This window comes from Pseudophryne corroboree, chromosome 4, assembly GCF_028390025.1.
Source record: "Pseudophryne corroboree isolate aPseCor3 chromosome 4, aPseCor3.hap2, whole genome shotgun sequence".
Classification (NCBI taxonomy): domain Eukaryota; kingdom Metazoa; phylum Chordata; class Amphibia; order Anura; family Myobatrachidae; genus Pseudophryne; species Pseudophryne corroboree.
In genome coordinates, this window is record NC_086447.1 from 82,030,176 (window position 1) to 82,054,155 (window position 23,980).

Sequence of the window (23,980 nt, forward strand, 5' to 3'; positions counted from 1 at the left end):
GCTCCATTTACTGTACACCCTATAACCTATGCTTACTGCGCAATTTGTGGTTGCCCTATTTTGCAATAGCATAGTAACTGTTCATTATGTAAATTTGGAAATTGGGTTTGTTGTCCAAATTCCCAATTGGGGGGCAAATTAACACCCAAGGGAAGCTAAATGCAAGGGAGCCAATTCCACTAAGCAGCAGGCCCACCCATATCTTACTTTGTGCCCGCAAGCAGGTCCCCCTTCTCCGCAACACCATCGCCCCAGTGATATTCGGAAAGATAGCCCATTCGCACAAGGGAGCAAGGCTGTAACGCAGTGCCAGAGTCTTTGCTGTCGCTGCGCGGCGCTCACTTCCCAAAGAAGAAGAAGATGATGCCGCAGAGGAAGAGAGATCCACTTGCCGGCAAATATACTCTGGGTGCAGAGTGTGCGGTGTAAGGGTTCCATGGACCCAGGGTCCTGCATGCACCACACACCCAACACACAATATAAATTGCTGCGGACCCACTGTGACGCTAATTCCATGTTTGTGCGCTGCTACCTGAAACGATAACTACAAAATGGTTCTATTTCCAACTTATACTCATCTCATTGTGTTTTCTGCAGGACTATGACTTCTTATATGACGCTGGAGTTTCCAGCGTGTTCGGACCAGGAACCCGCATCCCCAAAGCTGCTGTCCAGGTTATTGATGACATTGAGAGGAATCTGGAGAAACGTCAGCAGTCGCTATAAGAATCCGTGTAGTGTCACCACGTTTCCTGTAGTACTGGCTGCGGATGAACTAGGTTACTGGTATCATTGCCATCCTCCTGGCGAACTGAAGGCGATATTTTAAAGGCGCCTTTTTGGCCTACTGGGTATACAAGACTTTTGCTACAAAAGGTCACATATTCCTTTTTGATTGAAAATTTGCTTAAATAAGATCTGAGATCTATATGTTCAACTGTAATTTAAAATAAAATTTACTTTTTGTAATGTTATGGCTACAGTGCGTATTCTTTGTGCATCCCTAGTTCAACACCTCAGTAGTATTAGGCTGTCTGTAACTGAAGTAACAATGGACTCCTGGTTTTTGACCTCCAAATCGTTACACAAATACACATTTCCGCATTACTAAAGGGAAGTCCTGTTATGTTATGTTATCATACACACGCGTTTCAGCATTACTAACATGAAACCATGTGATGTCACCACACAAATACACAATTCAGCATTACTAAAGGGAAACCCTGTGACATGACCACACAAATACGCGTTTCGCCATTACTAATGGGAAACCATGTGACGTTACCAGGCAAAAACGTGTTTCGCCATTACTAAAGAGAAACCATGTGATGTCACCACACAAATACGCGTTTCAGAATTACTAAAGGAAATCCATGTGATGTCACCACATAAATATGTTTCAGCATTACTAAAGGGAAACCATATAATGTCAATACACAAATACGCAATTCAGCATTACTAAAGGGAAACCCTGTGACATCACCACACAAATATGCATCTAGCCATTACTAAAGGGAAACAATGTGACATCATCACACAAATATGCGTTTCGACATTACTAAAGCGCAACCCTGTGATGTCGCCACACAAATACATGTTTCAGCATCACTAACAGGAAACCATGTGATGTCACCACACAAATACGCGTTTCAGCATCACTAACAGGAAACTATGTGATGTCACCAGGGATAATCTCGATGGTGTTTGAACTTTCTCTCCGGCCGTCCTTCCCTCCTTTCTTAGAAAGAGAGAGGGAACTTCTGACTGCAAGATAACATTATCAGCACCATGGACCAGTATATGAATTCCTTCCATCTTCAGCACGTCATTGGCCTTGTTTATGCGGAAGGTCATTAATGCACAACAAATATTCGGTCACCATGGCTGCCTTTGCTGTGGCTAGGGGCTCATCTGGGATTGGGACCCCATTACAGTATTCAGCTTCAATGGGAATTACACTAATTCCCAGGTGTTGCAAACAAGACATCAGTAACAGCTGGCGGGTAGTGCCTTAGCTGCAGTGTCCTGTAATGTCTGTGTAGTGACATGTAAGATACTGGCATGATCAGATCGATGCGTGAAAGTGATACTGGGCAATATACCCGCACTTTAATGCTGTCTTCTCCCGTGGTCTTTTTTTTTTTATTACAAGCAAGATTTAAAGAAGACTCTTATCACACAGCAAGAAACTATCTTTTCCAGTCCTGCAATCAGCTCTGTGACAGACCTGCACAATTACGTGGCTGCATCCTTACTAGAAACTATTCTTTGTTTCCTCAGCATGTGAAGCTTTAAGGACAAGCTGCATAGAGGATATTGTATAATAATGGAAATTATTTGCCTTTACTACCTGGCTTATTAAAAAATAATTGTAAAATGGGAGTAAAATAAATGTCCGCTACTTGCATCATTGTTCACATAACTATAGATTTTTTGACTTAAGCCTAATACTCCCTGGCATTAATACATTGCTTTCATTGCAAGCCTGGCACATGTGAGCAGGTGTAACAAAATAACCCATTGTTTCTAATGTCACTGTACCCACCCAGTTTTACTAGCATTGTGCTACGTCTTTCAGAATGCACTTTGCTCGCTGTGGTGAAACGCGTCGACTCCTACAGTCCCGTCCAAAGTGGCTTTTGCATTTGACGTGCTTATAAATTGCCTGTTGGAATGTGTCCTAAGAATTTGAGACTGAAATTACAGTAATATGGCAATGCTTAGTTTATGTACTTAGTATGGAGCCTGGGCAAAACTCAAGGTGGGGTCTTGTTCGCTCTTCATACAGGTGTGATGGGATTTATATTAAATTGAAAGTTGCCTTCAATGGGGGCAGATAATTAGTGCCCAGTTTCAGGAGTTACAGATAATGGTGATACTCAGGGGTACACACTGGGCTTGGTTTGGTTCTGGAGGGAAGAGGCATTGTAACAGTGGTCCTCATCTTATCTACCACCCTAGTGTTGGAGTACGTGGTTCTTCAACCATTCAGCCCACACAGAGAAACAAGCTTGGGCTGGGAATAACCACACGCCGGCCACCTGTTGAGGGAGGCCACAGACACGAACTTAATTTGGTCAGTCTTCTAGAACTCCCTCTGTGTTCCTGCTCGCCCCCTGCGTATTGTCTCTGATGTGCTTCCCAACTGCAGCAAACTCAATGATAAAATAAGACCCTGGAAGAGCCTCCGGGGGCGGGGTCCTTTGTGTCAAGGGTCACCGGGCAGTGGCCTTTCCTAACCTGACTTACTGCTGACCCACATTGCAGGGAGCAGTGCCTGATTAATAAGCACTATCCTCACATTGCAACTCTATTTGTGTTCTGGTTCCGCTCTAGTCCTGTGACTGGTATCTGGCATGTTTACGTCCGATCAGTACATGTCCGTCTTCTGTTTCTCACAGCAGATAATAGCACATTTACAAACGCTATACAGCACCGTATCTATCTAAAAAATATAGACCGTAATTGATCATTTATGTCATTGTTAAATGTTTAAGATTCTGGGACTGAAGCTACAAAAGGAACATTAGAGACTAGCCTTGGCTTATTAATAAAGGCGGTGATTGTTTACGCAAATGCTCCGCATGAGGTATAGGCCATTATCACAGCAATTGCATTAATAATTTGACGTTATAAAACACTTAGGGTAAAGGAAGTGTTGTAGTTTTTCTGTCACTCAATACAAAGCCACTTTCAGCCTTGGTACAACTTGTTCTTAGGGGATTGTGTTCATTTGAATGCTTTTTTTATTTCCTATCAAATATTTAATGGTTAACCTGCGGGAAGCAGAGACCGACTGCTGGTAGTGATAAAACAATGTGCTAGGTTCTGCATAGTAAAGTATAATTCAGCCGCGGTCTCCGATAAGCAAGTTGGGATTTTTGATTGATGTTATTCCAACTTTGGCGCAGTTAGGAAACATCTATCATCCATCTCACGGTACAGCCTGCGTAACTGCAGTGTTAGGATAACACATACCAATACTATTTAATAGGAAATTAGCGGCTGGTGTGGGCTGACAATCCCCGTGACACTCGTGTGTGAATTCAGAGCCAATGTGGTGAAAATACAGAAACCTGTTTTCATTTATGATTTATAATCGCTGCAGTCAAGGGTGTACAATAAGCCGCAGGTCTCGGTATAACCGTAATGGACAGATTGGAGATTACGTGAGATGTGATGACATATTGAGGGGGTAGTTTAAATGCTTTTATAGATTATGGATAATAAGTGGGGGGGGGGGGGATTTAGACGGATAGATGAGGTTCTGGGAATGGTAATTTAACAGGTTACAGAGCTACAAAAGCTGAGAGAGACATAACATTACACATTGTGTGCATATCTTATATTTATTGCATACCGGAAGGATTTGATAAATAATTGGATAGGAGAATAGATCTAGATCTTAGCTTTGAAGATTGCACAGAGAATGTGTGCGTGGGCATCAGGTGTATTAGTAATGGAAATCCTGGGATTTTAGAAGTATTAGATGTGATTATTAACAGTTCTTTGTTTCAGATGGTGGTAAGACATCCAAGATAGGAAATCAGTAATACAGTAGGAGTCAGTAAGGGATGGGCGAGCTGGGGTGTAGAAGGAGGATTATGAATTTTGGATAGTTCTTAATTCTGGCGTCCTAGAATATAATAGAGCAAAAAGCACAGCTCCGTACTAGCAGTAAAGAGTGCCTGCAGGAAATCATCATGGAAGATTATTGGTTGTACCTGAGCAAGTTTATACTGGTTACCCTAAGGGGGTCATTCCGACCTGATCGCTAGCAGGCTACTTTTAGCACTGCTGTGACCAGGTAATCGCCACCTACAGGGGAGGGGGAATCGCTGCACAGGGCTGCGCTCGCTTGTGCAGAGAGCTGCACAGTTTCTGCACAGCCCAAGACTTACTCACCCGCTGCGATCATCCAGGACGGAGCTGACATCAGGATCATTCCCTGGAAACGGCTGGGCACACCTGCGTTCAGACAGACACTCCCTGAAAACGGTCAGTTGACGCCTCCGGCCGGCCTCTTCCTGTCGATCTTCTTGCGGTCGCGGGTGCGATCAATTTCTTCGTTAATTCTGTCGCTCCCTGGCAACAGGCGGCGCCTGCGCATTGTGACCCATGCGCAGGCGCACTACATACCTGATAACACCGCTGCGAAAAACGGCAGCGTGCGATCAGGTCGGAATGACCCCCCTAAGACAGGGGTGGGGAACCTTCAGTCCTCCAGCTGTTGTTAAATTACACATCCCAGCATGCCCTGCAACAGTTTTACCATGGCCAAATCGTAAAACGGTAGCAAGGCATTCTGGTATGTGTAGTTCAACAACAGCTGGAGTGCCAAAGGTTCCCCATCCCTTGCTCTAAGAGTATGAGCACGTATATCTTCGTAAATTAAATTATACTTATTGTAAAGAATTTGTTTGAATGTTATATCAACTTTCATGTTGAGGGTTGAAATAGATAAATGAATGCAAAAGGTTGGATCTCCTTTACTTTATTTTGCATGGTGTAATGTGACAAAAGCAAAGGATTTTGACAGGGTACAATGATTTTCTATAGGCAGCGTAAGCAACTACATTGGATGCCGCAAATACATGACTGAAAAGCATGATTAACCCAGGGTGGGGGGGGGGGGGGGGGGAGAGGGGGTGTACTGTAGTTCTAAAGTTTTGCCTCCAGTATGGCGTGGCCACACCCCTCTGAGTGTTTTGAGCCTCTATGGGTGGGGCTAAAGATTTACAATGAGTTCAAAAGTAATTAATAGCATTTAATAAGAAGGACTACAGTATCTGTGCAATGCATACAGTTACTGACATCCGAAGGTGGGCAAGTCATTTATATTTGGAATGTGAGTGAAGCCTATAATAATAGAAAACGTGAACTTTGTGTATTGCACAGTCCCTCTTTTTATTGGCTGTCACAAAGTCTCAGGGGTCTGTTTACTAAGCTTTGGAGAAAGATAACGTGGGCGGAGATACAGTTCCAGCCAATCAGCTCCTAACTCCCATTTTACAGGCTGTGTTTGAAAAATGACAGGAACTGATTGGCTGGTACTTTATCTCTCTTCACTCTATCTCCATCTAAGGCTTAGTAAATAAACCCCTTATTTTTGTTTTCCTTCCCGCAGCATGCTGCCATAACTCTTAGGAAATACACTCTCCTGAGTCAACGACTTGTGTTAGATATTTAATGAGCCCTGCTACAATCTTCACTGTGTGCTTACAGGCAATGTTGCTGTGTTTCTGCATTTGCAGATGAGAACTGTACACTTCAATGTCCATAGATTAACCATAAAACCAATCAGATAACAGCATTGGACTGTAGGACTAATATTTTATTTATTTATATAATGCTACCATTCCATATAGTGTTTTAGGGTTCACTACGGCTGGCCGGCGGTTGGGCTCCCGGCGACCAGCATCCCGGCGCCGGGAGCCCGACCGCCGGCTTACCGACAGCTTGGCGAGCGAAAATGAGCCCCTTGCGGGCTCGCTGCGCTCGCCACGCTACGGGCACGGTGGCGCGCTACGCGCGCCACACTATTTTATTCTCCCTCTATGGGGGCGTGGACCCCCACGAGGGAAAATAATTGTCGGTATGCCGGCTGTCGGGCTCCCGGCGCCGGTATACTGAGCGCCGGGAGCCCGACCGCCGGCAAACAGAAGACCACCCAGTGTTTTATGGAGACAAGTGTACAACCTGTATTCCCTATCACACACACTAGGGTTGAGTTCCCTACAAGCTAATTAATAAACCAACCAGTAAGTTTCTGCAGTTTAAGATGCAACTGGATCTCCCAGAGTAAACCAACACAAACATGGGGAGAACATACAAACTCCACATAAAGTGTCCTGATCGGGACCCATCACTCATAGCCACAGCATTAATAGGCATCAATGCTGATGACCCAAATGCTAACAGTGGGGGTTATTCAGGTAAGTAAACCAAAAAAGCAAGCAACTGGATAAAACCATGTGCACTGCAGGTGGGGCAGATATAACATGTGCAGAGAGAGTTAGATTTGGGTGGGTTATATTGTTTCTGTGCAGGGTAAATACTGGCTGCTTAATTTTTACACTGCAATTTAGATTTCAGTTTGAACACACCACCCAAATCTAACTCTCTCTGCACATGTTACATCTGCCCCACCTGCAGTGCACATTGTTTTGCCCAGTCGTGTGCTTTTTTGGTTTGCTAACAAACCTGAATAAGGCCCTATAGGTATAAAGGGGCAGATTTATTAAGCCTGGTGAAGTGATAAAGTGGAAGGTGATAACGCACCAGCCAGTCAGCTCCTGTCATTTTTCAAACCCAGCCTGTAACGTGGCAGTTAGGATCTGATTGGCTGGTCCTTTATCACTTTCCTCTTTATCACTTCACCAAGCTTAATAAATCTGCCCCAAAGTAAGGTCAGCAAAGGCAGACAAAGCATTAAAATAGATACATGTTAGCAATGTCTGCCACTCATTCGCTCTCCCATACAGTTACTTGCTAGTGCCCTGTGTATGACCACAATACAATACACAGGACAGCGGTGCCCTGGTCTTAGAAGAAAAACACTGTGCTATTGATGCTTGACAAAGCACATTAAACAGCTGAAACGTTGCACACTACAGGCATGCTGTGTGTTTCTGGAGTGCCGCCGCCCCGTGTATAGTGTGTGTGTATATAGATATATATGTATATGTATGTATGTATATATATATATATATATATGTGCGTGTATATGTATATATATATATATATATATATAGAAGAAATCCTCCACGGCACTCAGTAAATAACACGCAAAAAGGCAGAAATACAGCTGTATTTCTGCCTTTTTGCGTGTTATTTACTGAGTGCCGTGGAGGATTTCTTCTGTTATATGGTGTACTGCCCGTGCACCTACCGCTGGCACCAGGACTTTCCATTTTGTTTTACAACAGGTGTGCTGTCCGTTTTTACGAATATATATATATATATATATATATATATATATATATATGTATGTATATATATGTGTATATATATATATATATATATATATATATATATAAAGAACAAAAGCAGCGGCACTCCGGGGCTTGTTGTGATGAAATTCTTGTATTTAAGACATAACAAACACTGTTAATCCAATGTTTCGGGGGCCCGTAGCCCCTTTGTCAAGGTAAGTGTACCTTCGTCAAGGTACACTCACCTTGACAAAGGGGCTACGGGCCCCGAAACGTTGGATTAACAGTGTTTGTTATGTCTTAAATACAAGAATTTCATCACAACAAGCCCCGGAGTGCCGCTGCTTTTGTTCTTTATATGCTTTTTGGCGACGGATGGCACCAGGGCAGTGTGGCCATATGTATATAGAGTGCCAGATTATAATATATATATATATATATATATATATATATATATTACACACACTTTTATTACTTCCAAAAGTTTGCCCATATGCCTGTTACATTCAACCAACTGAGGCAAATAAGGAGTACTATTTTCAGGTCTTCATCTCCCATTATTTGGGTAGCATCATCATCATCAATGTTTATTTTCTAGGTAACACAAAACTCTGCATAGTCAAAAAGTCAGTATAACATAATTTACATAACACAAATCATATAATACATATAACAATAAGTCATTGCTACAGTATTTTATTTACCTTGCCTTATTCCACATAAAATTACATATTTATTCCTGAACACATAAGTCTTAACGTGTTTCTGTCATGGAAATGCAATAATGCAATAATGTAATATGGTACAGCTCAGCCCAGTAGTGTGAAATGTGCGCCTTTAAATTGTAAATGTGACTCATCCCTTACTATGTATCCAATACTGAACATTGCTTACCTCCTGAATGTGATCTGATGCAGGTAAGGAAAAACTAAGACTGCAGTCTGTTAAGCTGCTGTGACATCACTGGCTCTGCCAAAGGTGTATACATTTTCTAGTTATCACTGTGCATTTCTCCAAAGCCGTCACTCTGGCGTAGATTTGAGGAAAGGCCAGGTAGGCTCGTAAACCAGGGCTTCTGAGATATAGAATTGGTGTTTTCAAATAACTTTATTAATCACTGACTTTATTTTTAGCTGGGTACATGGAAGTATAGACAGCATCTCACAGTGTCATCCAAGTTTACAACGTAGTGTCCTGCCTCTAGCAGGTACCATTGGCAGGTGAACACCTCTGGACAGCCCTGGCAGTTGGGACAATTTACCTAAAATCCAGAATTTCCCCCACCAAATAGGAACAGTTAGGACAGTGGTAACTAAACTCAGTCCAGTCCAGGTTTTAGGCCCATGCTTAAGCACAGGTGATTTAATTAGTACTTCAGTCAGTATGAGTGTACCTTCTGTGAACAAGCACAGATATCCTTGAAGCATGTATTTGGAGGTATGCTGTGCTTCTTAATGGCAAATTCTCCTGCACCCAAAGGACTGCCATCAGAAATTGTGGGGCCCAGGACAGCCAAAATAGGCAGCCCCCCCCCCCCCTTACGATCCCCCTTAAGCCCCCACAACATACCATTCTGGCATGACTGCGGTTGGCCGGGACCTCAGCAGCAGCACAGGCAAGGAGTCCGAAGCAGGCAGCCATAGAAGGACAGCACCAGCAGTATTTAAAATTTGGAGCAGGCCACGAGCCAGTTGAGCTCGCAGACCGGCAGACAATCAAGCGCTGCCGCTGCAAATTCAAAATGCCACTGGCGGAGCCCCTCTATAGCAGCCTGCAGTGCGCTCTAATCCACACCACTGCCATGCGGATCCTCTTGCAGTCAGGGCCTGGGAATGGAGTCCTGGCAGTCCCCCCCTGATGGCAGCATTGCCCAGTAGAGTCACCACTGCCATCTGGTTGACATGAACCAATAGCTTTAGCTTTTCCTAAACAACAATTTCACAATGGTAACGTCTCCATATAATATTCTATATTCTTTGATTAAGCGAAACACATCTTAATTTGAATTCCACACAAGAAAAAAAATAACTGCAGTGTAATACTGTAAGCAGGTGGAGTAACTGTCTTCGAGCTCTCAGTAAGTAGACAGTGAAAGATGTTGCAGTAGATATTTTATCTAATCATCTTTCCCCACTGCTCTCTCTCTAAAGAAACTGCTCAGTAGTGAAACGCGTCACACACATTAAAATAAGGATTATTTTTATCACTTCTGTTGGCTGATTTGTGAAATGAACTATCATTACCGCTCTAAATGCATTTGTGAATAATAATACAGTGTGGAATGCTTGATGATTGTGGAAGCGTCTTCTGATCTTTAATCCACATTGGAGACTCACTGGATATTAGGTCTATATAATAGTCGCAACAAACTGATTAGACCTTGAAACGGATGATAAATAACAACACTGTAGTAGATTTCTTGGAACCATTCATGGATTATATGTACTTGGAACTGTTTTCTGCCCTAGCTGCCTACTGAACACCAGATAAAATGTAATCGACTTTGTCACTTAATAGACTTTATTTGTGTAAATCATTACGGACATTGTACAACTGCTGTTTCTCACCCTTGTTCATCTCATTCTATTTATTTTTTGTTTCAACAATGACAATCTTTCCAAACTTGGGTAAAGAGAAGTTACAGTAGCAAAAGGTAACCGGCCGGCTTACTTATGTTTACTTTGTTGCACTGTTAGGTGCTTTAAAGTTCCTGTCTTAACCACTTGCCTCGGTTGGTCGCATGTGATTTGACTGAAGCCAGGAGTCCGTTACCTGGCTTGGTGGCATCACTTGCAACCACCTGTCTCCTGGTGTCCGCAGACCGTTCAGTCTATTCAGTGTGTCTCTGATTGCCAACATCACTGCCTGAATCGCAGCCCAGAATGCCTTGCGGCTGCCATTGTGGAGCGCATGCTCTAGAGAGACACAGTGTAGGTAGGGGAACTTTGCTCCTTTACCTGCAGAATTTATCTGATCTCTGTGTGTGAAGAGATCAGCCAGAGCAGGGTGTACTGATCTTCTTCCCCCTGCACAAGCTCCGCCGTGCTCTGCATGGGGAAGGAAGGGGTGGGGGGTAAAGTAATAATAAATACCCTGGTCACAGGGTATTGGGGAAAAGGGCATAAAAAGGAGCTTTTAATGGGGATATGGTTTATAAAACATGTTTATTTTTTTATACTAAGGGGGTGTGGGGGTACTATTATTAGGATTTGATTCCAGTGGGGGGGGGGAGGGTCTATTGCCAATGGGGGGGATTTATTTTATAATGGGGTCCTATGGATGAAGGGGTATGGAGGGTAAATACTTTTTTTTTTCAAATAAAATATTTTATTATTTAATAAAAAATACTTTCTAAACTTCATTAATTGAAAAAAAAAAATCAATTTCTGAGCGGTTTGGTGGGGAAAACATTGTCCGTTACTGGAAGTGGTTAAGAGTGTGGACTGGCAATATAAGTACTTTGCTGATCTGAGTGTCCTGGTGGGGAAGGGCTGATTGGACGCATTCTTTGTTGGGCGCAGAGGCTCCGCTCATAGTATCTCTCAGCATATAATGGGGTATCAGGCCTGCCATAAAGTGTACCTGTGTAATTTCAGTGGCTACACAAGCCAATGTTGGGCACTGTAATTGCTTTCATACAAGAGAAATATATTTAAAGAAACTTTATTGCCCTCTGATGCCACAAAATATTTAACCAAATACTGTATGTCCATATTACACATTATGTACTGTATTTATTGTATATAATCTGTTCCTGTGAACCCTACAATATACCGTCCCAACTGTATTTACTGGAGTAACCTGGGAGTTGCATTCCTGCCTTAAGTGTATTGAATGGGACAGGGCAGTGTATCTGGAGCTATGGGGGTCATTCCGAGTTGATCGCTCGCTAGCAGTTTTTAGCAGCCGTGCAAACGCATTGTCGCCGCCCACTGGGGAGTGTATTTTCGTTTTGCAGAAGTGCGAACGCCTGTGCAGCAGAGCGCCTGCAAAATCTTTTTGTGCAAAACAAGACCAGCCCTGTAGTTACTGTTCGTGTGCGTTGATTCTAATGACGGAGGTATGGCTTTTGACGTCACACACCCGCCCAGCCACGCCTGCGTTTTTTCTGCCACGCCTGCATTTTTCTAAGCACTCCCTGAAAACGCCCAGTTCATATCAATCTTCCTGCGTTCGGTCATGCGACAGGAATGTTCGTTAGACTCTGTGCAAACCCACGATGCTCATTGTTCCTGTACGACGCTCCTGCGCATTGCGGTGCATACGCATGCGCAGAAATGCCGATTTTTAGCCTGATCGCTGCACTGCGAACAACCGCAGCTAGAGATCAACTCGGAAAAACCCCCTATGGGGGGAGGGATGAAACTTGTAACTGGATTTAATGCAGTCTACAGGCTTTCATGAATGGGTGCATTTGAGGAGTGGGAATCGACCCTCGGTGCTGGATTAGAGTGGGGCTGGTCCTAGTAACTGCATTTGCTGGGGGGCTAACTCTTATAATCAAGTTGAACCTGAGCATCACACCCATATATACTTGCTGAACAACTCATTCCAAAACCATGGGCATTATTATGATGGTGTTGGCTGTTACCTCTTCCAGTAAAGTATTCCAGTAGATGTTAGAACAGGGCTGTGGGGATTAGCGTGCATTCAGTCACGAAAGTGTTAGTTGGGTGACCGCGCCTGGCTCACCGTTAATGTTCCAATTCATTACAAAGGTGTTCTATGGGGTTGAGGTCCAGGCCCTGTGCTGGGTAAGTTCTTCCATACAATACTCGCCAGGACATTTTTGGATGAACCTCGTCTTGTTCATAGATGCAATTTCATGCAAAAACAAGAAAGGGCCTTCCCCAAAGTGTTGCTAGCAAACAATTCACTGCTTTAAAATGTAATTGTACGCTATAGCATTAATACTGCCCTTCCCTTTAACCAGGTCCAGACTCTCCATCTGGTACTTCCTGCAAATCCCAGAAGGGCCGATGGCATGACAGGCCGGTCCGGCCAAACAGAGAGACGGTCTGGCCAAGCAGCACAGCCTCCTAGCACTCTGCTTGGCTGCCTGGCACCTGAAGACAAGGGCTGGCTGACCATCCTAACCTCCCGGTGCTCAGCTCGGCAGCACGACATACAGAAACACAACGGTGTGCTACAAGGCCTTGCCCCCTTTGTGGCCGCTACTATGCCAGGGCCCTTGCAAAACTCCAGTCCATCCCTGCCTTTAACCTCTTAGAACCAAGAGGCCCAGGCCAAACAATATAAAGCCCAGACATTATTACTGTATTCCCCCTCCACCAAACTTGATAGTTGGCAGTGTCCATTCAGCAACGTAAATAACCTTTCACACTCTTTCTTCTCACACTTTGCTTAGCACAATCTTTACCACCAGTGCTCCTTGTCTTTTCTCTCCAGGTCTGTTTGGCCAGTCTGACAGTGTACACTCGCCCTTACCTGCTGTATAGACCCACTTAGTGTTGTCCTCTCCCAGTGACTGTTATTGTGTATATTTCTTGCATGGCCCTCTAGAAACTTTAAAAAAGCCCTAAAAAAAAACAAAAGGTACCCTGAAAAATAGAAGATAATTCAGGCAAGGAGTGTTCTTCAGGCATCTGCCAAAGCCGGACCCGTCTATCACATGGAGATATGATGAAGTGATTGTGATTCGTCACTCCAGATGATGCATTTCCAGTGCTCCAGAGTACAATGGCGGTGTGTGCTGTACATCATTCATTTTTAGAAACTTTAGTAAATCTACCCCTATGATGTAGGAAGTTAGTCATTCAGAAATCCTCCATACTCACAATACTCGCCATATTCCTACAGGTACTGGGGGCAGGGCTGTATTATCCATAAGGCTGACTAGGATGAAGCCTAGGGGCCCTACAGGGACTAGGTGCCCATCAGTTTTTTTCTGGGGCCCTGATACGGGGAGGGGGGGAGGCAGCGGACCAATAGCGCACTAGCACTATTTCACAGGAGAAAAGAAAAGGAAAAATGATTGCGCTGTGAGAAAAGAGGTCAGCAGAATTTAATTTTAAACTGGGTACTGGCGTCCTTGTGCCTGGAGGCTACTACGTGCATATATCTATATTACATACAATAGGTTCTGCTATAGGTACAGGCCGGACATTGCTTTAGGTTCATTGTAATTGTTGGTGTGCATAATATCATCACACTTTTTCCACAGAGATGAAAACCAGTATTTTAAATATTTGATCTGGCATACTTTATTCCATAATAGTGTGTCCAAAGTTCTCTGAAATAAACGTTTATAATAAAGTATTTTTGCTACATATAATATACAGTGTCCATTTCCATAAATACTGGTGCCGTACGGGTTTTTTTTCCAACTTTTAAACATTTGTTTAAACAAACATTCTCAAAAAAAAAAAAAAGTAGAAGAATTGCATCAAGTCCCATTCCAGAATGTGTACGAAGCTCTGAATTCATGTTTGTACGCTATGGCAGATGTTCACGCAACGGAGTAATTATCAGCCGACTGCACATGTGCTGCGATCGCACTGCGCATGTGTCAAGGTGCTACTGCAATCCTGTTCACAATGAGGTTTTCATTGAAAACTGATGGACAGGTTGTGACTGTTTGGAGGTGTTAACGGGAGCGGTTGGGAAAACACAGGTCTGTCATAGACGTTTTCCGGGCATGTATCTGCTGCCAGCTCGTGTTTGGAAGTACAGCAAAAAAACAACAACATAACTTTGTGTCTGGATATTGCCATGCAAGGGGATCAAATACATTTATACTTTTTCTGTGCAGGGTAAATACTGGCTGCTTTTGCAAGTAGCCCACAAATGTTATCTTTATTTTTACACTGCAATCTAGATTTCAGTTTGAACACAGCCCACCCACATCTACGTCTCTCTGCACATGTTACATCTGCCACCCATGCAGTGGAGCATGGTTTTGCCCAGTTGCTTGCTTTTTTTGTTGTGCTTACAAACCAGTTGGGATGGCTCACGTGCGGAGCGTGTGCAGGGCAAAATCACGCAAGATGGGTCCCCAACAGCGATTTGCAGTCAACTCTGCCTCGGTCCTAGTGAGAGCAAGGGACATATCCCCCACCATAGGAGGTAAGAATCTTATCTGAGGTAATGCTCTCCCTGAGGAGGCAGAAAACAGGTTCCCAATTATGCTATTGGTCCCCACCATGCATTTCCCTCCCTCCCTCAGTGGTCTATGTACTAAGGCTCGGAGAGAGATAAAGTGGACGGAGATAAAGTACCAACCAACCAGCTCCTAACTGCCATTTTTCAAACCCAGCCTGGAACATGGCAGGAGCTAATTGGCTGGTACTTTATCTCTCTCCACTTTATCTCTCTACAAGGCTTAGAACATAGGGGCAGATGTATTAACCTGGAGAAGGCATAAGGAAGTGATAAACCAGTGATATGTGCAAGGTGATAAAGGCAGCAGCCAATCAGATCCTAACTGTTAATTTACATATTGGAGGTGATTGGCTGGTGCCTTTATCACCTTGCACATATCACTGGTTTATCACTTCCTTATGCCTTCTCCAGGTTAATACATCTGCCCCATAGACCCCTAAGTCACAAGCTGCTCTGCAATAGTTAGTTGCAGAAAGAGCTCCTGCAATACGCCTTGAAATCACTGTAGTGCGGTGACTGTGTATTCACTCCTGTTGGTAGCCAAAGTGACGAGGGTCCGTGTGGTGATGGAGTAGAAGTGAAGCCTGGGGTATCAGTAGGTGAGTTATCACACATGGGTGGAGGCTGCCATCTGTGGGTAGAACAACGTACCCTGTAAACTGCCATCTGTGTGGTTCCACAAGCTAGCCTATGAGCTCACTACTGAGGCACAACGTGAACTGACAGATGTGGCTAGAAACAAGAGACATCAGTGAGGTACTAGTGACCCAGCAGGCCCTATTGTCATTCGGATTGGTTCAACCAACAAAATGGCCGCCTCCACTCTGTGTCTGTGTAGGTGACCGGTCCATTTAAAGGCCTCATTGGAGTAAGCAGAGCTCATTGTATCATAGTCGTGCTGGACTGTCCTTTATTGGTTCTAAGAGCAGAAGAAATCTGTATGTTGTCTCTTGCCGCCCATATAACGGACACTTCCGGAATCTCTACAGTGCTTTTAGACTGCGATAAATGGATCCTCCACCCACAGCAGCACTTTAGCTGTTTAACCTTCTGCCGGAACATTTTGCTGAAGGTGTAGTAGATGATGGGGTTGAAGGCGGTGGAGGACTTGGCAAAGAGGCAGGGGAGCAGCGAGACAGTCGGTGGGATGTGTGCACTGGAATGGAATACAGACCAGAAGCTGACGAAGGCATAAGGGGTCCAGAAAACCAGGAATCCGATGCTCACGAGAATTGCCATCTACAGGACAAAAGAGAAACACATTTTACACCGGTGATCTGTATAAAGAAATCAGACAACATTGGAAACTGTGGGGTCTATTTACTAAGCCTTGTATGGAGATACAGTCGCTGGAGATAAAGTACCAGCCAATCAGCTCTTAACTGTCATTTTTCAAACACAGCCTGTGACAAGGCAGTTAGGAGCTGATTGGCTGGTACTTTATCTCCATCCAAGGCTTAGTAAATAGACCCCACAGTGTAACCAGTAATACAATGATATGTTAGACTGTACTGCAAATGACGGCTGCATTTTTTCTGTCATGGGTGCAAATTATTGTTTTGTTACCCCTACAGAACTAGAAACTGTTTTTATTTTTTTGGTTCTATGTGGCCTATTTCCTGAATACGGCCAGTGCCTCTCCCTGACCGCAACGGGGACATTAGAAGGCTACCAGTTTTTTTCGGGTGTGGGTTGATAGATAGACAGTGTCTAGTTAGACAGTCAATAGATAGACACCATATGTTAGACAGCATTAGGTCGACAGGGTCAAAAGGTCGACATTAAACGGTAGACAGTACAAAAGGTCGAAATGAAAGTGGTCGACACAAAAAAGGTAGAGACCATGGGCCTAATCCAGAGTTGATTGCGACAGCAAGTTTGTTAGCTAATGGGCAAAACCATGTGCACTGCAGGGGAGGCAGATGTAACATGTGCAGAGAGAGTTAGATATGGGTGGGCTATATTGTTTCTGTGCAGAGTAAATACTGGCTGCTTTATTTTTACACTGCAATTTAGATTTCAGTTTGAACACGCCTCACCCAAATCTAACTCTCTCTGCACATGTTACATCTGCCCCAACTGCAGTGCACATGGTTTTGCCCAACTGCTAACAAATTTGCTGCTGCGATTAACTCAGAATTACCCCCCATGTTTTTTGCATCTTTGTGGTATGTGTGGATAGTTTTGTCATCTGGGACACCCAATTGTAGAAAGGCATACCCTCGCGGGTCACGCATCGCTCGCCACGATTCGGGCACGGTGGCTCACTGCGCTGGCCACAAGGTTTACAACCAACACTATGCCGACATGGATAGAGAAGGTATGAAATAGTCCAAAAACATGTAAGATAAAAAAAACATGTCAATCTTTTTTATGTCGACCTTTTGACCCTGTTGACCTAATGTCTGTCTAACACAGGGGTGGGCAATTATTTCAGCTGAAGGGCGACTTAACACTTTCCAATGAGTGTTCGAGGGCCGCCATAGGCATGTGCCAAAAATATAGGGGTGTGGCTTCATGGGGAAGGGGCGTGGCCACAAAACAATACAGATTCATATTAGGCTGCACAACAGCCTCTATTATTCAAATTACTCTGCACAGTAGGTAGAGGTCCCTTTTACACATTACGGCAGGTAGAGACCCCTTTTACACATTACGGCAGACAGAGCCCCCTTTTACACATTACGGCAGGCAGAGTCCCTCCTTTTACATATTACGGCAGACAGAGCCCCCTTTTACACACAACTTTGAGAGGAGGGGGGTAATCGGGCGTTACAGACATGGCTCTCTGTCAGCTTTGGTGGGGGTGGGCTTTAAGTTGTGGCAGGGAGGAGTGGGGGCGGGTGTGGGGCATTACAGCCCACAGGTCTCTATAAGCTTTTGGGGTGGGTTGGATTTTAAGATGCTGCGCTGGCAGTGAGAGGGGGAGTGGGCTCGGACATAACGGCTCAACCTCACAGTAAACTCCTGCGGCTGCGGGGGGATCGGGCGTTACAGCCTGTGGGTCACATGCTCAAGATCAGGAGGACGGCTTTAAATTGCAGCAGCGACATGGAGATGGGAAGGGGGGTCGGGCATTACAGCCCGCGGCTCACCATTAACTCCGGCGGCAGCAGGGGGATCGGGCAGTATTGCCCGCGGCTCACACTCCATCAGGGGTAGGGGGTGGTCACTGGTCAGGCTGCACTGTAAACTGCGCGCCTGTTGTTGGGACTCTCAGTGTAACCTGAGGGGGTGGTGTCTGGGCTCTGGCGGCAGAGTGGGTGGGATCGGGCATTCTCTACCCCCCCCCCCCTCCCCTGAACTTATATGGCAGTCTCTATGCCGCCCAGCCCCCTCCCCTGGACCCATATAGCAGCTTTTAAACAACAGACTCCCTCCCTCCCTGGACACAGGTTGCTGTTTACTCCCCCTACTCGGGACCCCAGCCCCCCTCAACAGGCAGCGCCAGCTATGAATTTACCAACCTTTGAGTTGTTGTTTTTTTAAGGACAGATCAGCTCCCGCTGCCCAGATGATCCGCTGCCCGCTGGAAAGCTCAGCTCCCGCTGCACGCTGCCCGCATGAGAGATCCGCTGTCCACTGTACAGATCCACACTCTTCTTGATGTGGATCCGCCCCCCGCACCGCCCAGCGCCTGAGACGTCGGAAAGGAAATCCCTGTGACGTGACCGGGATTTCCTCAGCGGCGCCGCGTATCTCGGAGCTGCTGTAGCGCAATGAGAAGCGGCTCAGCCAGTCGGGGCCGCTTGTCATTGCGCACGGTGGGGGACAGCGGGCCAGGCAGGGTCGGTTCGCGGGCCGCATCCGGCCCGCGGGCCGCATGTTGCCCACCCCTAGTCTAACATATGGTGTCTATCTATTGACTGTCTAACGAGACACTGTCTATCAACCGGATACCGTTTTTTCCCCCACATATTAAAAGGTGTGAGTTTGTCCCAAAACTCAGTCAATGTAATAGCCTGTGAGGTTTTAAGGTGTATATTATATATTACATTGTGGGAGTGTGTGCAGGTTTTTCTCCTATGAAAACTCGCACATTGTGATTTGAGTTTCATTACAACGTCTGACAGAAGCATGAAGAAATCAGTCTGATGCGTGCATGCTTTGTCAGTAAAAGCTTAGAAAGAGTTAAAATCAAGAGAACCCTCCTGGATGAAGAAATACAGGGCAAAAAATGACTGACTTCCCCCTGTATTTTAACAAGCACCTGGCTCCATTTAGGTAATGCCACAGGCCGGGGACACACCTATATCATACCTCCCAACTTTTATCTACCATAAGGAGGGACACCTGGGCGTAGCCTATGGAAAGGGGGGGGTGGCTTTGTGGGAGGGCCCGCAATCATGAGCCACGCCCCGTTTTCGTCACTGAGGGTGCATGACCAGCGCTCTGTGCAAGGGCGTAGCTACCATAGGTGCAGGGAGTGCAGCTGCTATGGGGCCCAGAGGTGAGAGGGGCCAGCTTCCCTGTCACAGTTACATGTGTTATATACCATTGGGTGATACATAGGGACCCTTGCAAACTTTTTTCTTTGGGGCCTGCAATATATCTAGGTATGCCTTTGGACCTGCTTATTGTAATATGGTATAATATGAACAGGGGGCACTATAATGTGGCAAAGTATGTGTTGGAGTCACTATACTATGGCATAATGTGCACTGTTGAAATGAAGTGAACTAGGGCACTACCATACCCTCCAACGTTTTATACTCGAAAACCGGTACAAATTAGGGAAAAGGGCGTGGTCACGGGTAAAGGGTGTGTGACCACGCCCCCTTTCCTATACTTTCAATGGAGATTTAGTTAGTAAAAAATCGGTACAAAGCCCTTTTTGGCCGGTACAGACCATAAAAAAATTGTACTGTACCGGCCAAAAAGGTACAGTTGGAGGGTATGCACTACTAGGGTTCAGAAAATAAACTAGGGCACCATTATGGGGTATACAATTAACAACTGCTGCAAAGAGGTATCTCTTTAGAAGTATTGGGACAGGGGCCCCTTCAAAATGTTGCTTTCGGGCCCACAAAGTTCTGGCTACGCCCGTGGCTCTATGAGCTGCTGGCATGTCCCCTCTCCTCCTGCCTGAATAGACGCTGCGCACATGCAAAGCAGGGCAGCGAGTGCAGGAGCTTATCAACTACCCCCCCCCCCCCCTCACTGCGGGACACTGCGGTCCGCGGGTGGAACATCGAGACAGTCCCAGAAAATGGGGCTGTCCCGCGAAAATTGGCACAGTTGGGAGGCATGCTTGTCGAGGTCGGAAAATATTACAGTACACACATCACGTACAAACTCCACACAGATGGCCTCCGTGCGCGTACTTGTTCTGCCATGCGTGCGCATGTTCGCAAGTTGCATATGACCGCTCACGCGGTCCTGCGTATTAGCGTGCGGTATGAGTAATTACGGTAGCTTTTGTACTCGCATGGAAAAGCCACATTGAAATATTTCATATTTAATCCACATAGTGCACAATGTACACATAGCCCACATGCACCACACCAGCAAGTTATACTTGTTTAAAAGGTACTACAACAAATAAGGGATTCACCTTTACAGGATATGAGGGGACAGCATTAGGTTATGAGGTGGTGTTTGGTATCCAACTGTAGGGTATTTTAAGGGCAACATTCCGGTAGCAGTTTGCAGAAGGTAGCACGCTCCACGCATAATTATGCACAGGAACAGGATATTAATATTTCTCTATCGTCCTAGTGGATGCTGGGGTTCCTGAAAGGACCATGGGGAATAGCGGCTCCGCAGGAGACAGGGCACAAAAGTAAAGCTTTCCGATCAGGTGGTGTGCACTGGCTCCTCCCCCTATGACCCTCCTCCAAGCCAGTTAGATTTTTGTGCCCGGCCGAGAAGGGTGCAATCTAGGTGGCTCTCCTAAAGAGCTGCTTAGAAAAGTTTAGCTTAGGTTTTTTATTTTACAGTGAGTCCTGCTGGCAACAGGATCACTGCAACGAGGGACTTAGGGGAGAAGAAGTGAACTCACCTGCGTGCAGGATGGATTGGCTTCTTGGCTACTGGACATCAGCTCCAGAGGGACGATCACAGGTACAGCCTGGATGGTCACCGGAGCCTTGCCGCCGGCCCCCTTGCAGATGCTGAAATAAGAAGAGGTCCAGAATCGGCGGCAGAAGACTCCTCAGTCTTCTAAAGGTAGCGCACAGCACTGCAGCTGTGCGCCATTTTCCTCTCAGCACACTTCACACGGCAGTCACTGAGGGTGCAGGGCGCTGGGAGGGGGGCGCCCTGGGAGGCAAATGAAAACCTATTTTGGCTAAAAATACCTCACATATAGCCTCCGGAGGCTATATGGAGATATTTAACCCCTGCCAGAATCCGTTAAGAGCGGGAGACGAGGCCGCCGAAAAAGGGGCGGGGCCTATCTCCTCAGCACACAGCGCCATTTTCCCTCACAGAAAGGCTGGAGGGAAGGCTCCCAGGCTCTCCCCTGCACTGCACTACAGAAACAGGGTTAAAACAGAGAGGGGGGGCACTAATTTGGCGTTAGAAATATATAAAAAAGATGCTATAAGGGAAAACACTTATATAAGGTTGTCCCTATATAATTATAGCGTTTTTGGTGTGTGCTGGCAAACTCTCCCTCTGTCTCTCCAAAGGGCTAGTGGGTCCTGTCCTCTATCAGAGCATTCCCTGTGTGTGTGCTGTGTGTCGGTACGTGTGTGTCGACATGTAGGAGGACGATGTTGGTGAGGAGGCGGAGCAATTGCCTGTAATGGTGATGTCACTCTCTAGGGAGTCGACACCGGAATGGATGGCTTATTTAGGGAATTACGTGATAATGTCAACACGCTGCAAGGTCGGTTGACGACATGAGACGGCCGACAAACAATTGGTACCGGTCCAGACGTCTCAAAAACACCGTCAGGGGTTTTTAAAACGCCCGTTTACTTTAGTCGGTCGACACAGACACAGACAGGGACACTGAATCCAGTGTCGACGGTGAATAAACAAACGTATTCCTTATTAGGGCCACACGTTAAAGGCAATGAAGGAGGTGTTACATATTTCTGATACTACAAGTACCACAAAAGAGGGTATTATGTGGGATGTGAAAAAACTACCATAGTTTTTCCTGAATCAGATAAATTAAATAAAGTGTGTGATGATGCGTGGGTTCCCCCCGATAGAAAATTATGGGCGGTATACCCTTTCCCGCCAGAAGTTAGGGCGCGTTGGGAAACACCCCTTAGGGTGGATAAGGCGCTCACACGCTTATCAAAACAAGTGGCGGTACCGTCTATAGATAGGGCCGTCCTCAAGGACCAGCTGACAGGAGGCTGGAAAATATCATAAAAAGTATATACACACATACTGGTGTTATACTGCGACCAGCGATCGCCTCAGCCTGGATGTGCAGAGCTGGGGTGGCTTGGTCGGATTCCCTGACTAAAAATATTGATACCCTTGACAGGGACAGTATTTTATTGACTATAGAGCATTTAAAGGATGCATTTCTATATATGCGAGATGCACAGAGGGATATTTGCACTCTGGCATCAAGAGTAAATGCGATGTCCATAACTGCCAGAAGATGTTATGGACACGACAGGGGTCAGGTGATGCAGATTCCAAACGGCACAAGGGTGTATTGCCGTATAAAGGAAGAGGAGTTATTTGGGGTCGGTCCATCGGACCTGGTGGCCACGGCAACTGCTGGAAAATCCACCGTTTTTACCCTAAGTCACATCTCTGCAGAAAAAGACACCGTCTTTTCAGCCTCAGTCCTTTCGTCCCTATAAGATCATATCTGCCCAGGGATAGAGGAAAGGGAAGAAGACTGCAGCAGGCAGCCCATTCCCAGGAACAGAAGCGTTCCACCGCTTCTGACAAGTTCTCAGCATGGCGCTGAGACCGTACAGGACCCCTGGATCCTACAAGTAGTATCCCAGGGGTACAGATTGGAATGTCGAGACGTTTCCCCTTCGCAGGCTCCTGAAGTCTGCTTTACCAAGGTCTCCCTCCGACAGGGAGGCAGTATGGGAAAAAATTCACAAGCTGTATTCCCAGCAGGTGATAATTAAATTACCCCTCCTACTACAAGAAAAGGGGTATTATTCCACACTATATTGTGGTACTGAAGCCAGAAGGCTAGGTGAGACTTATTCTAAATCTAAAAAATTTTTGAACACTTACAAAGGTTCAAATCAAGATGGAGTCACTCAGAGCAGTGATAACGAACAGGAAGAAGGGGACTATATAGTGTCCCGGGACATCAGGGATGCTTACCTCTATGTCCCAAATTTGCCCTTCTCACTAAGGGTACCTCAGGTTCGTGGTGCAGAACTGTCACTATCAGTTTCAGACGCTGCCGTTTGGATTGTCCACGGCACCCCGGGTCTTTACTAAGGTAATGGCCGAAATGATGATTCTTCTTCGAAGAAAAGGCGTCTTAATTATCCCTTACTTGGACGATCTCCTGATAAGGGCATAGTCCAGGGAACAGTTGGAGGTAGGAGTAGCACTATCTCGGATACTGCTACAACAGCACGGGTGGATTCTAAATATTCCAAAATCGCAGCTGATCCCGACGACACGTCTGCTGGGCCTAGGGATGATTCTGGACACAGTCCAGAAAAAGGTGTTTCTCCCGAAAGAGAAAGCCAGGGAGTTATCCGAGCTAGTCAGGAACCTCCTAAAAACAGTGCATCATTGCACAAGGGTCCTGGTAGAAAATGGTGGCTTCCTACGAAGCAATTCCATTCGGCAGATTTCACGCAAGAACTTTTCAGTGGGATCTGCTGGACAAATGGTCCGGATCGCATCTTCAGATGCATCAGCGGATAACCCTATATCCAAGGACAAGGGTGTCTCTCCTGTGGTGGTTATAGAGTGCTCATCTTCTAGAGGGCCGCAGATTCGGCATTCAGGATTGGATGCTGGTGACCACG

The 23,980-nt window shown here is 45.7% G+C and overlaps 2 protein-coding genes across 4 annotated transcripts in view; one reads left to right on the forward strand and one right to left on the reverse strand.

The window, feature by feature from the left end:
• MMUT (methylmalonyl-CoA mutase) overlaps positions 1 to 974 on the forward strand; it is a 136,268-nt gene extending 135,294 nt beyond the window's left edge. For all 3 annotated transcript variants that reach the window (XM_063915205.1, XM_063915204.1, XM_063915203.1), the window contains exon 13: positions 598 to 974. In XM_063915205.1, coding sequence (XP_063771275.1) covers positions 598 to 726 — 129 coding nt within the window. In that variant the 3' untranslated portion in view covers positions 727 to 974. The remainder of the gene's footprint in view (positions 1 to 597) is intronic.
• A 14,492-nt stretch (positions 975 to 15,466) lies between these two features.
• The window catches only part of LOC134911127 (opsin-5-like), a 178,198-nt gene continuing 169,684 nt past the window's right edge, over positions 15,467 to 23,980 (reverse strand). The window contains exon 4 of the mRNA XM_063919490.1: positions 15,467 to 16,295. Coding sequence (XP_063775560.1) covers positions 15,936 to 16,295 — 360 coding nt within the window. The 3' untranslated portion in view covers positions 15,467 to 15,935. The remainder of the gene's footprint in view (positions 16,296 to 23,980) is intronic.